At 49.2% G+C, this 19,681-nt stretch overlaps 1 protein-coding gene across 2 annotated transcripts in view; it reads left to right on the top strand.

Annotated features, from left to right (window-relative positions):
* Positions 1-19,681, top strand: part of PIK3CD (phosphatidylinositol-4,5-bisphosphate 3-kinase catalytic subunit delta) — a 57,454-nt gene that overhangs the window by 10,318 nt on the left and 27,455 nt on the right. Inside the window, exons 3-8 of one of the 2 annotated variants that reach the window (XM_060259285.1) lie at positions 681-909; positions 4,236-4,465; positions 7,512-7,691; positions 10,310-10,459; positions 14,269-14,358; positions 16,128-16,349. In XM_060259285.1, coding sequence (XP_060115268.1) covers positions 681-909; positions 4,236-4,465; positions 7,512-7,691; positions 10,310-10,459; positions 14,269-14,358; positions 16,128-16,349 — 1,101 coding nt within the window. The remainder of the gene's footprint in view (positions 1-680; positions 910-4,235; positions 4,466-7,511; positions 7,692-10,309; positions 10,460-14,268; positions 14,359-16,127; positions 16,350-19,681) is intronic. The other variant, XM_060259286.1, reaches the window with a different exon arrangement.

Raw genomic sequence — 19,681 nt, 5'->3', positions numbered from 1 at the left:
AGAGAGAGGGAGAAGGAAGCAGATGACAGACAGCTGCTTGGGGGCCTGATAGGCAGGCCTCAGATTCAGCAGGAGCTCACAGAAGCGCAGCTCCTGAACCTTTCTGAGGGTTCCCCCTCTTCCTCCCCACTTACCTTGCCCATTGAATAGTAGGTGCAGCTGCATAACAATCCCTGGATTAGGAGAGAGGGCAGCCAGCCAGCCACCAGGAACTTTGCCGCACCCCCAGCAGCCCTCAGTAACCCCTGGAGAAGCCCACGTCACCCTTTCTCCACTTATGTGGCTTGCTGGCCTTTTGACTGGGGTGGCGGGGTGTGTGCAGCCAAGGAGAGCCCCAGGTGAGCAAGTCCTGCTTGGGCTGCCTAGATCTCTAGCCAGCCCAAGCAGGCCTCACTCGCCCGGGGCTCTCCTTTCTTGGGTTGGGTTGCTTTTGGCTGGTGGAGGGGCAGCATATGCAAATGAGTTATGCTAATGAGCTCCACCACCTATTTTTCTACAAAATGACCCCTGCTGATAGGAGCCCTCCAGGGGCCTGATTTGACCCCCAGGCCCCGGACGGCTGATGGACAACGAAGGGCCCTAAGGCCTGCGAATCCCACGCTGTAGGGCCAAAAGGGTCTGAGTGTGTGGGGAGGGACCAAAGAAGGGAGGGCCCACGGTCCTGTCGTTGTCTCCGGCAGGTGGTCTGGCAGCATGCCCAGTACGAGCCCCTCTTCCAGATGCTCAGCGGCCCAGAGGCCTACGTCTTCACCTGCATCAACCAGACGGCCGAGCAGCAGGAGCTGGAAGATGAGCAGCGCAGGCTCTGCGACGTCCAGCCCTTCCTGCCGGTTTTGCGCCTCGTGGCTCGCGAAGGAGACCGGGTCAAGAAACTGGTCAACTCCCAGATCAGTCTGCTGATTGGCAAAGGTGGGGGATCCGCCCTCCTGGCAGGAGGTCACGAGAGGCTGAAGGCTTTGGGCAAAGAGCAGGCGGGAGGGAACGGGAGGGGGCGGTGGCTTCTTTCCCCACTTGTTGTGAATCCAGTAGAGGGCAAAGCTGCTTTAGAGGGAAGAGCCAGTTTTGTGTAGTGGTTAAGTGTGCGAACTCTTATCTGGGAGAACCAGGTTTGATTCCCCACTCCTCCACTTGCAGCTGCTGGAGTGACCTTGGATTAGTCATAACTCTGTCAGAGCTGTTCTCTCATGAGCAGTTTCTGTCAGAGCTCTCTCAGCCCCACCTACCTCACAGGCAGTGTTCCCTCTAAGCTGAATTAGCATGAGTTAGCTCACAGATTTTTAGTCACAATTTTGTCTTAGCTCAAGAAGGATGACCCCGGAGCACACTAATTTATGCAGTAGCTCATAATTTTAATGTTAGTAGCTCATAATTTTAATGTTAGTAGCTCACAACTTTAATGCCAGTAGCTCATAAAGTAGAATTTTTGCACACAGGACTCTGCAGCTTAGAGGGAACATTGCTTACAGGGTGTCTGTTGTGTGGAGGGGAAAGGAAAGAAGAAGAACTGCAGATTTATACCCCGCCCTTCTCTCTGAATCAGAGACTCAGAGCAGCTTACAATCTCCTATATCTTCTTCCCCCATAACAGACACCCTGTGAGGTGGGTGGGGCTGAGAGGGGTCTCACAGCAGCTGCCCTTTCAAGGACAACTCCTAGGAGAGCTATGGCTGACCCAAGGCCATTCCAGCAGGTGCAAGTGGAGGAGTGGGGAATCAAGCCAGTTCTCCCAGATAAGAGTCCGCACACTTAACCACTATGGCTGCCCCAAGGCCACTCCAGCAGCTGCAAGTGGAGGAGTGGGGAATCAAACCCGGTTCCCCCAGATAAGAGTCCGCACACTTAACCACTATGGCTGCCCCAAGGCCACTCCAGCAGCTGCAAGTGGAGGAGTGGGGAAACAAACCTGGTTCTCCCAGATAACCAGATAACCAAAGCCGCCCTGAGACACTTCGGTGCGAAGGGCGGGGTATAAATCCCAATATAAATAAATAAATAAGAGTCCGCACACTTAACCACTATGGCTGACCCAAGGCCATTCCAGCAGCTGCAAGTGGAGGAGTGGGGAATCAAACCCGGTTCTCCCAGATAAGAGTCCGCACACTTAACCACTATGGCTGCCCCAAGGCCACTCCAGCAGCTGCAAGTGGAGGAGTGGGGAATCAAACCTGGTTCCCCCAGATAAGAGTCCGCACACTTAACCACTATGGCTGCCCCAAGGCCACTCCAGCAGCTGCAAGTGGAGGAGTGGGGAAACAAACCTGGTTCCCCCAGATAAGAGTCCGCACACTTAACCACTATGGCTGACCCAAGGCCATTCCAGCAGCTGCAAGTGGAGGAGTGGGGAAACAAACCTGGTTCTCCCAGATAAGAGTCCGCACACTTAACCACTATGGCTGCCCCAAGGCCACTCCAGCAGCTGCAAGTGGAGGAGTGGGGAATCAAACCCGGTTCCCCCAGATAAGAGTCCGCACACTTAACCACTATGGGTGCCCCAAGGCCACTCCAGCAGCTGCAAGTGGAGGAGTGGGGAAACAAACCCGGTTCCCCCAGATAAGAGTCCGCACACTTAACCACTATGGCTGCCCCAAGGCCACTCCAGCAGCTGCAAGTGGAGGAGTGGGGAAACAAACCTGGTTCCCCCAGATAAGAGTCCGCACACTTAACCACTATGGCTGACCCAAGGCCACTCCAGCAGCTGCAAGTGGAGGAGTGGGGAAACAAACCCAGTTCCCCCAGATAAGAGTCCGCACACTTAACCACTATGGCTGCCCCAAGGCCACTCCAGCAGCTGCAAGTGGAGGAGTGGGGAAACAAACCCAGTTCCCCCAGATAAGAGTCCGCACACTTAACCACTATGGCTGCCCCAAGGCCACTCCAGCAGCTGCAAGTGGAGGAGTGGGGAATCAAACCCGGTTCCCCCAGATAAGGGTCCGCACACTTAACCACTATGGGTGCCCCAAGGCCACTCCAGCAGCTGCAAGTGGAGGAGTGGGGAAACAAACCCGGTTCCCCCAGATAAGAGTCCGCACACTTAACCACTATAGGTGCCCCAAGGCCACTCCAGCAGCTGCAAGTGGAGGAGTGGGGAAACAAACCCGGTTCCCCCAGATAAGAGTCCGCACACTTAACCACTATGGCTGCCCCAAGGCCACTCCAGCAGCTGCAAGTGGAGGAGTGGGGAAACAAACCCAGTTCCCCCAGATAAGAGTCCGCACACTTAACCACTATGGCTGCCCCAAGGCCACTCCAGCAGCTGCAAGGGGAGGAGTGGGGAATCAAACCCGGTTCCCCCAGATAAGAGTCCGCACACTTAACCACTACACCAAATTGGCTGTCTTAGCTGTAAGCCGCTCTAAGACTCTGAGTGAAGGGTGGGGTATAATCTCCTCCTCCTTCTTCTCATCTTTCTGGATGGTCTGAGATCACTGGCATGTGGAATGGCTCAGTTTGCACAGAAGGGGGCAGCACTGATGTGCGCTACCTGCTCATTTGCGTTTCATCCATATGGCTAAGAGAGAGTAGGTTGGACTACATAGTTGAAGTTGCTTGTTTGGGGATGGAATTGGGGTAAAGCAAAGGGGACTTGGAAACATAGAGCTGGAAGGGACCCCAAGGGTCATCTAGTCGCACCCCCTGCACAATGCAGGAAAGTCACAACTACCTCCCCTCCCCCCACTCTCCCAGTGACCCTAGCTCTACGCCCAGAGGTTGTGGAGGTATGCAGTGAATGTCTAGACGTCCTTCACTTTGGAGATTATAAATGACCCCTGAACAGGGCTTTTTTGGTAGCAGGAATTCTTTTGCATATTAGGCCACCCCCCCCCCCTCCCGATATAGCCAATCCTACAAGAGCTTACAGGGTTCTTAGTACAGGGTCTGCTGTAAGCTCCAGGAGGATTGGCTAAATCAGGGGGCTGCGGCCTGATACGCAAAGGAGTTCCTGCTACAAAAAAAGCCATGCCCCTGAGGGGTATAAAAATTTGTGAGGTTTCCTTTTCTCTGGGATGGCATCCGCAGTTCACTCTTTTCCTATTTTGTGTTTTCACAACGCCGCAGTGTTAAGCTGAACTGAAAGAGACTGGCCCCAAATGACCTAGGGACTTTCATGACAGGCTGGGGATTAGAACTCAGGCCTCTGTGGTGCGGATGGGCAGATTTTCACGCAAACCCCAGTGAAATGAAACTCCGCTTCATTTCAAAGGAAATTCAAAGATTTGCGGTTCTTACCTGCCCAGGTTTGCACGAGTTCGACTCCCTGTGCGACCCCGAAGTGAACAGTTTCCGTGCCCAAATGCAACAGTTCTGCGAAGAGAGGGCCGCCCGGCGGCAACTGCTGAATTGGAAGGCCTGGATGGAGTACAGCTTCCCCGCGCAACTGGAACCCTTAGCCAACGGCCTCCGGACCAGCCCTCATCGGGGGCCCAGCAAGAACATCTTCATCAACGTCCGCTTTGAATCTGGAGGGGTAATCTCTTGAGCTTTCTTTTTAGAAGTCACCAGATTACAACTGCATGCAGAGCTTTAGAGGTTTGGCGTGCGTGTATTTGGTTATAGGATGGGGGAGACTTGTCTTAGCAGCAGTATGTGCGAAAAGCATCTCGGGATCTTAGTGGACCATACATGAGTCAACAGTGTGATGCAGTGGCTAAAAAGGCAAATGCAATTTTGGGCTGTATCATCAGAAGTCTAGTGTCCAGATCACATGAAGTGATGGTATCGCTTTACTCTGCTCTGGTAAGACCTCACCTGGAGTATTGTGTTCAGTTTTGGGCACCACATTTTAAGAAGGATATAGACGAGCTGGAACGTGTCCAGAGGAGGGTGACGAAGATGGTGAGGGTTCTGGTCCTATGAAGAAAGGTTGAAGGAGCTGGGGATGTTTAGTCTGGAGAGGAGGCGGCTGAGAGGTGATACGAAGGGCTGTTATATAGAGGATGGTGTGGAATTGTTTTCTGTGGCCCCAGAAGATAGAATCAGAACCAGTGGGTTGAAATTAAATCAAAAGAGTTTCTGGCTTCACATTAGGAAGAACTTCCTGACCGTTAGAGCAGTTCCTCAGTGGAACAGAGGCTAGATGGCCATCTGACAGCAATGAAAATCCTGTGAATTTAGGGGAAGGTATTTGTGAGCTTCCTGCATTGTGCAGGGGGTTGGACTAGATGACTGGAGGTCCCTTCCAACTCTATGATACTTCCTTTAATTTTTTAAAAACTTCATTTATACCCTGCCTTTCCCCCTAGTGAGGAGCCAAAGCGACTTGCATCCTTCTCCTCGTCTCCATTTTATACAACAACCCTGTGAGGTAGGTTAGACTGTGAGTCTGTGACTGGCCCAAGGTCACTCAGCAAGGTCCTGTAGCCCCAAGTGGGAATTCGAACCTGGGTGTTCCAGATCCTAGTCCAACTCTCTAACCTCAACAACAGACTGGCTCTCAGTAACCAGAAGTGTGTGATTAAAGGAAAGATCCCCTGTGCAAGCACCAGTCGTTTTCGACTCTGGGGTGACGTTGGTTTCACAATGTTTTCACGGCAGACTTTTTATGGGGTGGTTTGCCATTGCCTTCCCCGGTCATCTACACTTCCCCCCAGCAAGCTGGGTATTCATTTTACCGATCTCGGAAGGATGGAAGGCTGAGTAAACCTCGAGCCGGCTACCTGAAAACCCAGCTTCCGCCAGAGATCGAACTCAGGTCATGAGCAGAACTTAGGACTGCAGGACTGCAGGCTTACCACTCTGCGCCACGGGGCTCTTCGTGTGATTAAAGACTGGGGTCTTATCACATAAATGTATTTGTTGGCTAAAATTCTATAAGTCGCTTTCCTCAAAAAATATTACAGCAGCCAGAGTTTTAAAAGGCTAGCCTTCAGGATCTGTTTAAAAATAAGTCCAAAGACCCTTTGTGAATAGAAATGTCTTCAACTGCTTTGGAAAGGGTTGCAGAAAGAACAAGAGGCAAATCTCTTTAGCGTTGGGGCTTTAGCATTGGGGCTACCACTGCGATGTGGAGAGGAAGAAGAAAAAGATACTGGATTTATATTCCACCCTATACTCTGAACCTTGCACCTGCTGGAATGGCCTTGGGTCAAACATAGCTCTGGCAGGAGTTGTCCTTGAAAGGGCAGCTGCTGTGAGATCCCTCTCCAGCCCCACCCACCTCACAGGGTGTCTGTTGTGGGATAGGAGATTGTAAGCCGCTCTGAGTCTCTGATTCAGAGAGAAGGGCGGGATATAAATCTGCAGTCTTCTTCTTCTCAGAGCAGTCACAATCTCCTTTACCTTCCTTTACCAGTCACAATCTCCTTTACCTTCCCCCCCCCCCAACAACAACAAACAACCTGTGAGGAAGGTGGGGCTGAGAGAGCTCTCACAGCAGCTGCCCTTTCAATGACAACTGCAAGAGCTATGGCTAACCCAAGGCCATTCCAGCAGGTGCAAGTAGAGGAGTGGGGACTCAAACCCGGTTCTCCCAGATAAGAGTTCACATGCAACCACTACACCAAACTGAGAAGAAATGACGGTCACCTACTGACCCCTCAAAGCACAGCTATGGTGTCCTAGTGGAAGAGTCCACACACTTAACCACTGCACCAAACTGGCTCTCCAGTTTGAGCATCAGGCCCTTAGAAAGGAGGAAGCGTTTCTGCCTAAACTTTTAAATATTCTGGCATTTTTTGGCATCACTGAATGAGCAAGGCAGGTCCACCCTATCCAGCTCAATCCTATCCATGCTTACTGAGAAATAAGTCCTAAGCTCAGAGAGATCTACCCTCACGAAAGTGTGCTCAGTTGGACTATCTAGCCTGCAACTGCTTTATAGACAGATTTCCTGCACTTTGTCTTGGACGTAAAACTGTCCATGATTTAAAGGAAGGGTGCACCGGATTGCAGTCCTCCTTTGGCGCTCAGTGGCAGAGCCTCTGCTTGGCCTGCAGAAGGTCCCAGGTTCAAACCCTGTCATCTCCAGCTGAAAAAGTCCTGGCAGGAGGTGCTGGGAAAGACCTCAGCCTGAGACCCCGGAGAGGGGCTGATTGAGCATATGGGACCAGATTGTCCTTCAAGGAAACAGAATGTTTCATGTCCGGAGTGCTTTAAATTCCAGTTCTCACTCAACATGTGTGATGAAGTGTGCTTTTTAGCACACGAAAGCTTACATCTGAATAAAACTCGGTTGGTCTTAAAGGTGCCACTTGACTCTCGCCAGTTTGGTGCAGCGGTTATGTGCGCAGACTCTTATCTGGGAGAACTGGGTTTGATTCCCCACTCCTCCACTTGCACCTGCTGGAATGGCCTTGGGTCAGCCTTAGCTCTCATGGGAGTTGTCCTTGAAAGGGCAGCTTCTGGGAGACCTCTCTCAGCCCCACCTACCTCACAGGTTGTCTGTTATTTGGGGGGGGGGATGGTAAAGGAGATTGTAAACCGCTCTGAGATTCAGAGTGTAGGGTGGGATATAAATCCAATAACTTCTTCTTCTTCTTTGTTTCACTCGAGTTGTGTCCTTCTTGGATTTTCAGGAGAGCTTCACCTTCCAGATCTCCCTGCAGGAACTCCCTGTGACGCTCATCAGCTACGCTATCAAGAAGCAAGCCACCGTCTTCCGCCACCAGAGGGTGGAAAGCCCCGAAGATTACACCCTGCAGGTGAACGGGAAATGCGAATACCTCTATGGGCACTATCCCTTGTATCAGTTCCAGGTGAGTCTCTCTTTTTCTCTTGGTATTCTCTTGGTGGGTTGGGGCAGGTTGCCGGATCTGAAACTGCAGAAAGTGCTCGCTCAACAGCCTACAATTCCCAGGAGGCATTGGGGGAAGCCGTGGTGGTTTAACTGGTATAAGAGCTTCCGGAATCCAGGAAGTTTAGGGAGGAGCCATGGCTCAGTGGCAGAGCATCTGCTTGGCATGCAGAAGGTACCAGGTTCAATGCTCATCATCTCCGGTTAGAAGGACCAGGCAGTAGATATCGTGAAAGACCTCCGCCTGAGACCCTGGAGAGCTTGCTGCCAGCCTGAGTAGACAAGACTGACTTGGGTGGACCAATAATTTGATTCTGTGTCAGTCAGCTTCCTGTGTGTTCGTCTTTGCTCAGTTCTGGATTGCAGAATCCATCATGGTTTGCCACCACAAATCACTGGCTCGTTTTGATTAGAGACACGAAGAAAACTCAGGCGAGAAGCAGCAGAGGGGCTCTTTCCCCTCAGTTATTTCTTAGAACTCATCAGCCTTTGCTTCAAAAGGACTAGAAACCCTATCTTTAAAAAAAAGAAAATAACTGCTTGCCTCGTCAGAACATAAGTAAAGCCCTGCTGGATCAGACCAGTACTCCATCTAGTCCGGCGTGCTGTTTCCCGTAGCAACCAAACAGGATATAGAGGCCAAGACCTTCCCGCAGTGTTTTCTCCTGGCACTGGGGTTCACAGGTTTGCTGCTTGGAGGTTCCTTTCAGCCGCTAGGGCTAGAAGCCACCGAAGGACCTCTTTCTCTGTTCATCTGTCTAGACTCGTTTCAAAGCTATCTATGCTTGTGCCCATAACTGTGAATTCCACAATTTGACTTAGGGTGACCCTGTCTGGTTTTCAAGGCTAGAGATGTCCAGAGGTGGTTGTGTAATTGCTAGCCTGTTTTCCGTTATTCTGTGGCGATCTCCCATCCAAATCCTCAGCAGGGCTGATGCTCCGTAGCTTCTGAGATCTGATGAGATTGGGCTAGCCTGGGCTATCCAAATCAGAGCACAGTCTAATGGCTCATTGGGTAAAGGTTTTCCTTTTGTCTGTCTTGAACCTATTTCCCAGTGACTTCATTGGGGTCCCCAGAGTTCTAGTATTTGGGGAGAGGGAGGGGAAAAAACTCTATCCTTTCTCTCTGCCCCATGTATAATTTCATAAACCTCTATCACACCTTCCGTAGCTGTCTTGTTTCCTAAATTGAAAAGTTCCAAACTCTCCAGCCTTGCCTCATGAGAAAGATACTCCAATTCCCAAATCATCTTGATTAACAACATCAGAAGAGCCCTGCTGGATCAGACTAGTGAGGGTCCATCTAATCCAGCATCTCGTCTCATACTCCAGCATCTCGTCTTAGGGGAGGGACTGTGGCTCATTGGTAGAGCATCTGCTTGGGAAGCAGAAGGTCCCAGGTTCAATCCCTGGCATCTCCAAAAAAGGGTCCAGGCAAATAGGTGTGAAAAACCTCAGCTTGAGACCCTGGAGAGCCGCTGCCAGTCTGAGAAGAATACTGACTTTGATGGACCAAAGGTCTGATTCAGTATAAGGCAGCTTCATATGTTCATACAGTGGCCAACCAATTCCTCTGGAGGGTCAATGACAGGGCAGAGAGGCCGAGGCCTTCAAAAGAACATCAGAAGAACCCTACTGGACCATGAAGTCCAGCATCCTGTCTCACACAGAGGCCAACCAGTTCCTCTGGAGGTCCAACAACAGGGCATAGAAGCTGAGGCCTTCATAAGAACATTAGAAGAGCCCTGCTGGATCAGATCAACATCCTGTCTCACACAGAGGCCAGCCAGTTGCTCTGGAGGGCCAATACCAGGCATAGAGGCTGAGGCCTTTATATGAACATCAGAAAAGCCCTGCTGGGTCAGACCAGTGGTCCATCCAGTCCAGGATCTCATCTCATACGGTGGCCAACCAGGTCCAACAAACAGGGCATAGAGACCGAGGCCTTCCCCTGATGTTGCTTTCTGGCTCTGGGATTCAGAGGTCGACTGCCTCTGAACATGGAGGTTTTCTTTAGCCACCAGAGCAGGTAACCACTGATAGAGCTATCCTCCAGGAATATTTTCAATCACCTTTTAAGCACCATCACCACATCCTCCAGCAGCGACTGGCCCTCCTGTTTCCAGCTCTGTGTTATGCTTTTTGAGATATGGCAACCAGAGCAGCACACAGTATTCCACATGCAGACGAGGGGATTACAGCACTGGCCATTTCATTTTCAATCCCTTTCCTAATCATTCTTTGCCTGGAGTTTGACTTTTTTATTGCAGTCGCACACTGGATTGACATTTTCATTGAGCTCTCTGGGGGTTCTGCTGCTGTTACTGAATGGTTCTTCAAAGGCAACAACCAAGACACTTTGTCCCTCCTCTCTCTCCTCATGCCCTTCCTTTCCTGCTTCCTTGTCCTTCCTCTCTTTCCTCATGCCTTTCCTTTCCTGCTTCCTTGCCCTTCCTCTCTCTTCTCATGCCCTTCCTTTCCTGCTTCTTGAGTCAGTGGCTTCGCTCTTTTTGGCTGCTGGTTGTTGGACTCTCCTGTCCCGCTGATGGACATTAATTTGGTTCTTCTTCCTCCCCCCAGTACATCTGTGAGTGCCAGCACCGGGGGCTGCTTCCCCACCTCACCGTGGTACACTCGTCTTCCATCCTGGCCTTGCGGGAGGAGCAAACCAATGGAATCATTCACCCCCCCAAAGTGGCCCCCAAACCACCTCCAGTCCCCAAGAAAAAGGTGAGGTGTGATCCCACAGCTTCAGAACTGCGAGGACACAATTAGGGCATTTCTTCCCCCCTTCTCTGAATCTAAAAGCGCAGTATTTCTAATCCATGTGGTCTTCCATCCAGGTGATTTTGGCTGAAGATTTAGGTGTTTTTCTTTTCTGTTCTGTTCTGGAAGCATCATCGAGTTCAGTGACGCCCGGGGGCACCATGGTGTTTGCTCATGTCCGCCAAGCAGAGCTTTTTTTATAGCAGGAACTCCTTTGCATATTAGGCCACACACCCCTGATGTAGCCAATCCTCCAAGAGCTTCCAGGGCTCTTTGTACAGGGTCTGCTGTAAGCTCCAGGAGGCTTGGCTACTTCAGGGGTTGTGTGGCCTAATAAGCAAAGTAGTTCCAAAAAACGCCCTGCCGCCAAGTGTTTTAGAAAGTGGGTGGAGCAGATGGGCTTTTTGCTCAGCCAGACTACTGATTGGCAGTTTGATATTTGGTGAACAGCATGGATTTTTAAAAAAACATTACTTTGGAGAGCCAGTTTGGAGTAGTGGTTAAGTGTGCGGACTCTTATCTGGGAGAACCGGGTTTGATTCCCCACTCCTCCACTTGCACCTGCTAGCATGGCCTTGGGTCAGCCATAGCTCTGGCAGAGGTTGTCCTTGAAAGGGCAGCTGCTGTGAGAGCCCTCTCCAGCCCCACCCACCTCACAGGGTGTCTGTTGTGGGGGAGGAAGGTAAAGGAGATTGTGAGCTGCTCTGAGACTCTTCGGAGTGGAGGACGGGATATAAATCCAATATCTTCTTCTTCACAACAACAACAGCACAGAGATTTTCTCTGTGTGACTGAAAATAAGCTCCGGCAGCCATTTTGTGGCTGCATCCATCATAATGTGTCAGAAGTCCAAAGGTGCCCACCACCTGAAAAAGGTTGGAGATTCCTGATCTAGATACTTATGGGCAGAAAGTCATGTTACACTTTGGAGGTGGGGCAGTGGGGCTCCTCCCTGGGTCCTGTCAAGCAGATGAGCTTTGGGAATTCCCTATTGAAACTCAGGGTTTCATAAGTATGGTGATCCAATATGGACTGGGACCGGAGTTTGTGGGAGGAGTGGATTTAAGTCTCCCCGTCTCTGTTCTCCTTGTCTGAAATGGACCTGAAGAGCCCCACTGGGGAAACTTGGCATAGTCCATCAGTACATGGAGGTTTTCACACCAGGAAAAAAAGCAACTCTGCAGTAAGAATGGGCTCCTTGCATGCATGAGAGTTACATTTTAGTAGGGGAGTCCCCAGTGATCCGGGGCAGAGGCATGAACTGGCTGGAGTGACCCTTTTTCCCGCCATGGGCTGTTCAGCCAGAGACCTGGCTCTGTGTGCTCTGACTTTCCTGGAGAAAGTGAGAGGAAGCCCAGAGATGGCACCGTGACTGTGGAACTGCCTCCCACTGTGATCTGTTTTATGCCTAGCTGCTCTCTTACCAGGTGAAAATGTCTTTTTATTGTTTTCAGTGCTTTGTTAGTGACTTTTTATTTGTTCTCGGTGCTTTGTTAGAGACTTTTTATTGTTCTCGGTGCTTTGTTAGTGACTTTTATTTGTTCTCGGTGCTTTGTTAGTGACTCTGGTTCTAACTACTTTGTGCTCTGAATTCTGGGGAAATAATGTTGCTGATTTTGTTCACTCTTGTTTTTTTTTTAAATAGCTGACTGTTGATTATTGATGCTGGCTTGTCGTTTTTAACTGCGAGTTTAGAAGCGGCCCTGGGCGTGTAATTGCTCAGAGTGCAGGAGGTGCTAATTTTCAATAAATATGCACCCAGCCACCACCACCCCCCTCCCCGGAGGAGAGCTAAAGAACTGAGCAATGTAAGGGCTCTGTTGAACAACAGGAACAAAAGTTTAAGCATGCAGATATGTGGTGTGCTCTTTGCTAAAAAGGGTCAGGGAAGGCTGGTGTGAAAGGAAATACAGAAGGCAGAACAATTCCGATGAAGTAAAATGTGGAAGGAAGGCCTTTTTAAAAATAAAATGTGGAAGGAAGGCCTTTTTAAAAATAAAATGTGGAAGAAAGTGTTTTTAAAAAATGATAATAGAGCAGGTTGCTAAGTTGCCGCGAGGCTATGGCATGCTAGGGTTCTGCATTAGCAAAAAAATCTCTGCTTTTAGTTTTTTAAAAAGCTCAAGCTTGTAGCCCTTACATGGCATTGCAAAAGAACAAAGCAGCAGACAAATGTAACTTTAAGACCAACTAAGTTTTATTCAGAATGTGAGCTTTCGTATGCAAAGATTCTATGTTGGAAAGTGCGGACAACGGCTGTGATCACGTACACTAAAGAATGCACTTTCAGTCCACTTACAAAGCCCTTCCCAACTGGATCTTGCCAGCTCACACAGTAAAATGCAGTTGGAAAGTGCACTGGAAGTGGATTGAAAGTGCATTCTTTGGTGTGTGTGTGATCGCAGCCAATGTCAAGGGAAATTTTGGAAGGCGATTGAATTGAGGGGCTGCAGGGTGGGGTGGGGGGGCTTCAGCAGTTTGCCTCGTCCCACCAAGACTAAAGAATGAAACAAATGATGTCGTCACCTAGCAGAAGCTAAATCGGTCTGGGGCTGTTCTGGGCCTGGTAATCCCATCGGTGTTGCTGTAAAGTCCATCACACGGGGCTTTATTTACATCGGGGGCGTGGCCTAATATGCAAAGGAGTTCCTGCTGCTGCAAAAAAAATCCCTGGTATGGACAAAAGGAAATACTCCTTTACAAAGCGAGTGACTAAAATGTGGGATTCACTGCTAGAGGATGTTGCAGTGGCCACAGGAATAGACCATTTTAAAAGAAGATTTGGTAGTTTAATGGAGGATGGATCCATTGGTGTCATGGTGACTGAGGAGAACCTCCATATTCAGAGACACTAAGCCTCTGAATCCCAGAGCCAGAAGGGCAAACTCATCCTCCATGCCCTGTTGCTGGAACTTCAGAGGAATTGGTTGGCCACTGTGTGAGACAGGAGGCCGGACTAGATGGACCCCTGGTCTGATCCAGCAGGGCTGTTCTGATGTTCTTATGAAGGCCTCAGCCTCTCTGCCTTGATGTTGGTCCTCCAGAGGAATTGGTTGGCCATTGCGTGAGACAGGAGGCTGGAGTAGATGGACCCCTGGTCTGATCCACAGGGCTGTTCTGATGTTCTTATGAAGGCCTCAGCCTCTCTGCCTTGATGTTGATCCTCCAGAGGAACTGGTTGGCCACTGTGTGAGACAGGAGGCTAGACTAGATGGACCCCTGGTCTGAGCCAGTAGGGCTCTTCTGATGTTCTTCTATGAAGGCCTCAGCCTCTCTGCCCTGTTGGGCAGGAACTGGTTGGCCACCATGTGAGACAGGATACTGGACTCGATGGACCCTCCTTGGTCTGATCCAGCAGGGCTCTTCTTACGTTCTTAATCGAAGTAGACAGTACCGACTGATGCACCGGCGGTCTGATTCGGTGTAAGGCAGCTTCATGTGGATTCAGTGCCGGACTGCAGAATGAAATCATAGTTTGCCAGCATGGACGCAGTGGTGAGCAATGAGTTGTGCTAAAATTAAACAGATGAGTGCAGAGTTAATGAGCATAGCACCAAACCAAAGTTTAACATTGGGTCTGAACGAGGCCGCAGAATCAGTTCTGCACAAAGCAGAATAACCAGTGTGTTTCTCTGTTGATTTTTTTAAAAAATTCTTTCCTGAAATTACTTGTGAGAGAATGCAGCGGTGGTTGTGTATTTTTTTGTTGCTAAACTCGGGTTGTGCTCTCTGCCTCTTCTTTTCTCTCTCTCCCCTCCCTCCACCCCACTTAGCCAACTTCTCCCTCGCTGTGGTTGCTGGAGCAGCCCTATTCGATTGACTTGGTCCGAGGTTGCAAGGTGAACGCCGATGAGCGGATGAAGGTAGGATTTCTCGGCTAGATGCGCTGCGGCTTCTTCTCTTCCTGCATCGGTGTTGTTTACTCCTTAGGTTTAAAAAAGAAGGGAGGGGGGAGTGTAGGTCGAAAGCCAGAAGTCATATGACCGTCGCCCCCCTCGAGCCCACAGATGCTGGTTTCATTCAGCTCTCCGTTAACCTTTGAAACCTCAGCGGAAGAAGTCAAGAGGCACCCAGCAATGTGCAGAAAACAAGTTCTTAGAAACTTCAGGCCTCGGGTATGTGTGAGTGCTGGTGGTTTTTTGGTTTTTGGTTTTTTGTATTTTTATGTATTTGGGTGTGTGTGTGTGCCTGCATGCGTGCCTCAAAGTCATGGCGATTTCTGGTGACCCCTACTGGGGCATGGAGGACATTAAAAAAAAAGTGGCTTGATGCAGCTTACCTCTGCCTCCCAGCTGGGTATTCCCAGGTCTCCCATCCAAGTACTTGCCAGAGTTGGCCCTGCTTAGCTTCCGAGATCTTGGATAGTGTAACAGTAAGATAAGTTAGAAATAGCACAGAATTTCATTTATACATAAACAGTTGTATTTTGGGGAACGGAAGCATAAAAATCAGAAAAAAACATCATTTGTCATCATCAGTATTGTCTAATAAATTGGAACTAATAACATTTTTCTATCTAGGCCTCATTTTGGGCAGCAGCTCACAGCAGCAGAGCTCTGGAACTTCTTAACTTTTATTGTTTTCTTTCTTTCTTACCTCCCGCTTCTGGGCTCCATTGTTCAAACCCCCTGTGAGAATTTTGCTGAACTCTTAAGATTTGACAAACTTTCTAATATTTCCCCCCCACACACACACACAAAAAAAGGGAAAATAACCAAAACCTATAAAGCAGACAGATGGAAATTTTCCTCATGCCACTGTGGCCACAGAGGAGAAAGTAATTTTTAAAGTCTGATGGGAGTAAGGTTTTATTAGGACAATTATAATTCAAGCATTTGAAGGTAGATGCTGAGCTGATATAATTGAGTACACCTTTCGGTGATGTCAGGGGTGTGTGTGGCATATGCTAATGAGTTATGCTAATAAGCTCTGGCACCTCTTTTTCTATGAAATGACTCCTGTAAGTTGTTGAACAGATCATACTTTGCTATGTACAAATTACTTATCTACTTTTGTTTTGGTCTGGTCTACATACGATGACATTTTCATTCCTAACGATCTTAACATTTCTGACCTTGGGTCATTGTTAAGCATAAACATTTTAAATACGTGTTGCTTCGTAGCTTCCAAGATCAGACAAGATTTGGGCTTGTCTGGACTGTCCAGATCAGGGCTGAGTGCTGTTTTGAATGTTCTTCCGCATTTAAAAAAAAACAGTCTCCCTGCCAGCAGGAAATGGGGAAGTACCCAGCTTGCTGGGGGGAAAGCGTAGATGACTGGGGAAGGCAAGGGCAAACCACCCCGTTAAAAGTCTGCCGTGAAAACGTTGTGAAAGCAACATCACCCCAGAGTCAGAAACGACTGGTGCTTGCACAGGGGACTACCTTTACCTTTTTAGCAGGCCTAGAACTTTAGTTTCTAATGGGCTGCTTCTTGACTTGCAGGGAGATTTTTAAAAAAAATTTAGGAGAAGGAATTAAAAAACTACATTCCCTCTTCTTCCTGTGGTAGGGATCCTTCTGTTATTTTGTCTCCTGTTCTCTATTCTCTCTTTCCTTGGCTGAATTCTCTGCTTATGAGGCTGGACTGAGAGCCCACCGCTGGCCTTCCATCCTTCCTTCCTTCCTTGCAGCTGGTGGTCCAGGCCGGCCTCTACCATGGCAACGAGATGCTCTGCAAAATGGTGTCCAGCTCCGAAGTCAACGTTTGCTCAGAACCGACATGGGGTCAGAGGCTGGAGTTTGAAATCAATGTCTCCGACCTTCCCCGCATGGCAAGGCTCTGCCTGGCCCTCTATGCCGTTGTCGAGAAGGCCAAGAAAGCCAGGTCCACCAAGAAGAAGTCGAAAAAAGCTGTAAGTCTTTCACCGTTCACAACGGCCTTTATCTCAGGGGCCTCTCTCGCATTGTGGTTTGAGTCCAGGGGTATCTCCAGAGACCAAGATTTCTGGGGTGTAAGCTTTTGAGAGTTGTATGATCTGATGAAGGGAGCTGCGGCTCTTGAAAGCTCATATCCTGGAAATCTGGTTGGTTTCGAACCCAGCTCTCCTACTGCAGACAAACATGGCTGCTCTCTGACACAAGGTTTTTAGTCTTGGTTTTGTAAACCAGGGGGAGGAGCAAAGCGGTTCACCAACCCCTAAACCAGGGCCTGTTTTAACCACCAGTTTCCATCTGCCAGCAAACCTGTATCAATTGAATCTCTTCAATAACTGCCGTGTTGTCCTCAGAGAATCTGACTGGGAAGGAGTTCCAACAGTTCAGCAGACTTGAGCCAAGGATGATTTTCATTTTTCATTGTACAGCATTTATACACCGCCTATGTGTACCTCTAAGGGCCACCGAGGCAGCCAACAACTGAAAACGTAAATCATAAAAACCACACTTTAAAACAACAAAACTCCCCACATCATCCAAACAATCCAAACCAGAGCTAAACTACCAAAAATGCAGCAGCTCCGCCTGAATTCAACAGGGGCCAGACGGGAGCTGAGAGATAGATGGGTTCTTGTTGACTTCCGGGTTCTGCTGGGTTCAAAAGTTCTCCGTATCCGTGGGCAGCACCGCCAAGCAGAAGGGATCAGGCTGGCTTCTCCTTCGACCGAAGAGCCCCCTCGAAGGGACAGAGGTGAAGTATGCGGTGCCAGGGTCCCTGGCATGACATTCTAGTGCAGGGGTAGCCAAACTGTGGCTCGAGAGCCATGGGTGGCTCTTTCACACATACCGTGTGTGGCCCTTAAAGCTCTTACCACCCCATTGGCCAGCTTGGATAATGCATTTGTAGTTAAAGTTGCTTTCTTTCTACCACTCCTTCCCTCCTCCATCGTCCTTCCTTCCGGCTGGCTCTCAAACATCTGACATTCATGTCCTGCAGCTCTCAGACATCTGAAGTTTATTCTATGTGGTTCTTACATTATGCATTATGCATGGTACATATTGAGCCCTGGGAACCAAAGTGGACGTTGAGAAGTTTTTGTTAGCGAGCTCTCCCCTTGGATTTGTCTCATTCTGAGTTGCAGTTGCTGGAAAAATTCAAACGGGAAAGGCCTGGAGCAATTCGGGCTGGAAGAGCCTCCTTGCCTGGAAGGCAGGGAGATGTCTCAGAACTGCACAGTGCCAAGAAAAAACCAGAGCCATGGCAGCGCTCTGAGAGGAACTGGCGCTTTCTTGCCACTCGCCCGCTGAGTCATGCTGTAGCCGTCCGCTCACGTGCTGAGTCGTCGACTTCTTGGGTTTTGTCCATCCTCTCGGCATTCTGTGCTCCTTTGGCAGCCAGATTTCTTTCCCTGGTGTGTTTTGGTGTAGATCATTTCTGATTGCATTTCCAGAAAGTCCCCCCCCCCCCGCCCTCCCTCCCTTTGGACCTGTGCTGGAATGAGCGTTGCGGAAGAAAACAGACAAAACACACGTAGGGTAGGTCTTGTCCCGCAAGTCCTGTTTACAGTCCAAACAGATGTCTGCTTCTTGCTGCTTCAGCCATCGTGACACCAATCCTGGTTGGGTGAGGGTGCTGAGTATTCTTCTTAAGAGGTTGCATCCTGTGTTACAAAACTAGAGGGCTCCGAAAAAAGAGAACGGCTAGATTTGAGTCCAAGTAGCGCTAAAAAGATTCCCTGGGGGAGGGCATGATACATACACACACAGGGCTTCTTTGGTAGCAAGAACTCCTTTGCATATTAGGCCACACACCCCTGATGTAGCCAATCTTTCTGGAGCTTACAGAGCTCTAAGTACAGGGCCTACTGTAAGCTCCAGGAGGATTGGCTGCATCAGGGAGGTGTGGCCTAATATGCAAAGGAATTCCTGCTACAAAAAAGCCCTGTGTAACCTACATAGACCTTTATTGGCATATCAACAATCACAAAAGGGATAAAGAAGATATTGGATTTATATCCCACCCTCCACTCCGAAGAGTCTCAGAGCGGCTCACAATCTCCTTTCCCTTCCGCCCCCACAACAGGCACCCTGTGAGGTAGATGAAGATATTGGATTTATATCCCGCCCTCCACTCCGAAGAGTCTCAGAGCGGCTCACAATCTCCTTTACCTTCCTCCCCCACAACAGACACCCTGTGAGGTAGATGAAGATATTGGATTTATATCCCGCCCTCCACTCCGAAGAGTCTCAGAGCCGCTCACAATCTCCTTTACCTTCCCCCCACCCCACAACAGACACCCTGTGAGGTAGATGAAGATATTGGATTTATATCCCGCCCTCCACTCCGAAGAGTCTCAGAGCGGCTCACAATCTCCTTTACCTTCCTCCCCCACAACAGGCACCCTGTGAGGTGGGTGGGGCTGAGAGGGCTCTCACAGCAGCTGCCCTTTCAAGGACAACCTCTGCCAGAGCTATGGCTGACCCAAGGCCATTCCAGCAGGTGCAAGTGGAGGAGTGGGGAATCAAACCCGGTTCTCCCAGATAAGAGTCCGCACACTTAACCACTACACCAAACTGGCTCTCCAGTTTGATGATAAAACATCTTATCATAGTTTATAAGATCTATCCGATACAAAATTCCATATAATAGTCGTGGCCGAGGGTAGCTCTCCAGATGTTTTTTGCCTACAACTCCCATCAGCCCCAGCCATTGGCCATGCTGGCTGGGGCTGATGGGAGTTTTAGGCAAAAAACATCTGGAGAGCTACCGTTGGCCACCCCTGCCATATAAAGGTTACATATAATAGCACTATCTAAAATTTTCTTGAACTTTGAAGACTTCCATGAGAAACTTGGCGACAACATTAGTAATTTCAGGACCCCAGTCATTCAGAAGAAACTGATATTTCAGATTGTTACTCATGTATTTTAGGATGGAGTAGATTTGAGAGCAATTTTTTCCCAAGACCCTTTATTGGCCTAAGCTTTCAAGAATCCTGTGAGGAAAGGTTGAAGAGTCTGGAACTCTTTTTGGGAAAAGAGACGACGAAGGGTGGACACGATCAGAGTTTAAAGAATTATGCATGGGGTGGAATTTTTCTCCCTTCCTAGAACCTACATCCAATGACAATCGGTGGGCAGTAGGTTCAGGAAAGACAAAAGCTTCTGTACACAGAGTGTTTCAAATGTGGAATTCACTTGTAGTGATGGCCTCAGTTATCAGTTGTGATACTGAGGATAAGGCAAGGTGGGGAAAATTAAAAGTTAGCTTTAAAGGGGGATTAGACAGCTTCATGGAGGATAAGTGTTT

The sequence above is a fragment of the Heteronotia binoei genome, chromosome 18, assembly GCF_032191835.1.
Source record: "Heteronotia binoei isolate CCM8104 ecotype False Entrance Well chromosome 18, APGP_CSIRO_Hbin_v1, whole genome shotgun sequence".
Taxonomy (NCBI): domain Eukaryota; kingdom Metazoa; phylum Chordata; class Lepidosauria; order Squamata; family Gekkonidae; genus Heteronotia; species Heteronotia binoei.
The sequence above is the reverse complement of the archived record's forward strand: the minus strand, read 5'-3'. Positions and strand labels throughout refer to the sequence as shown.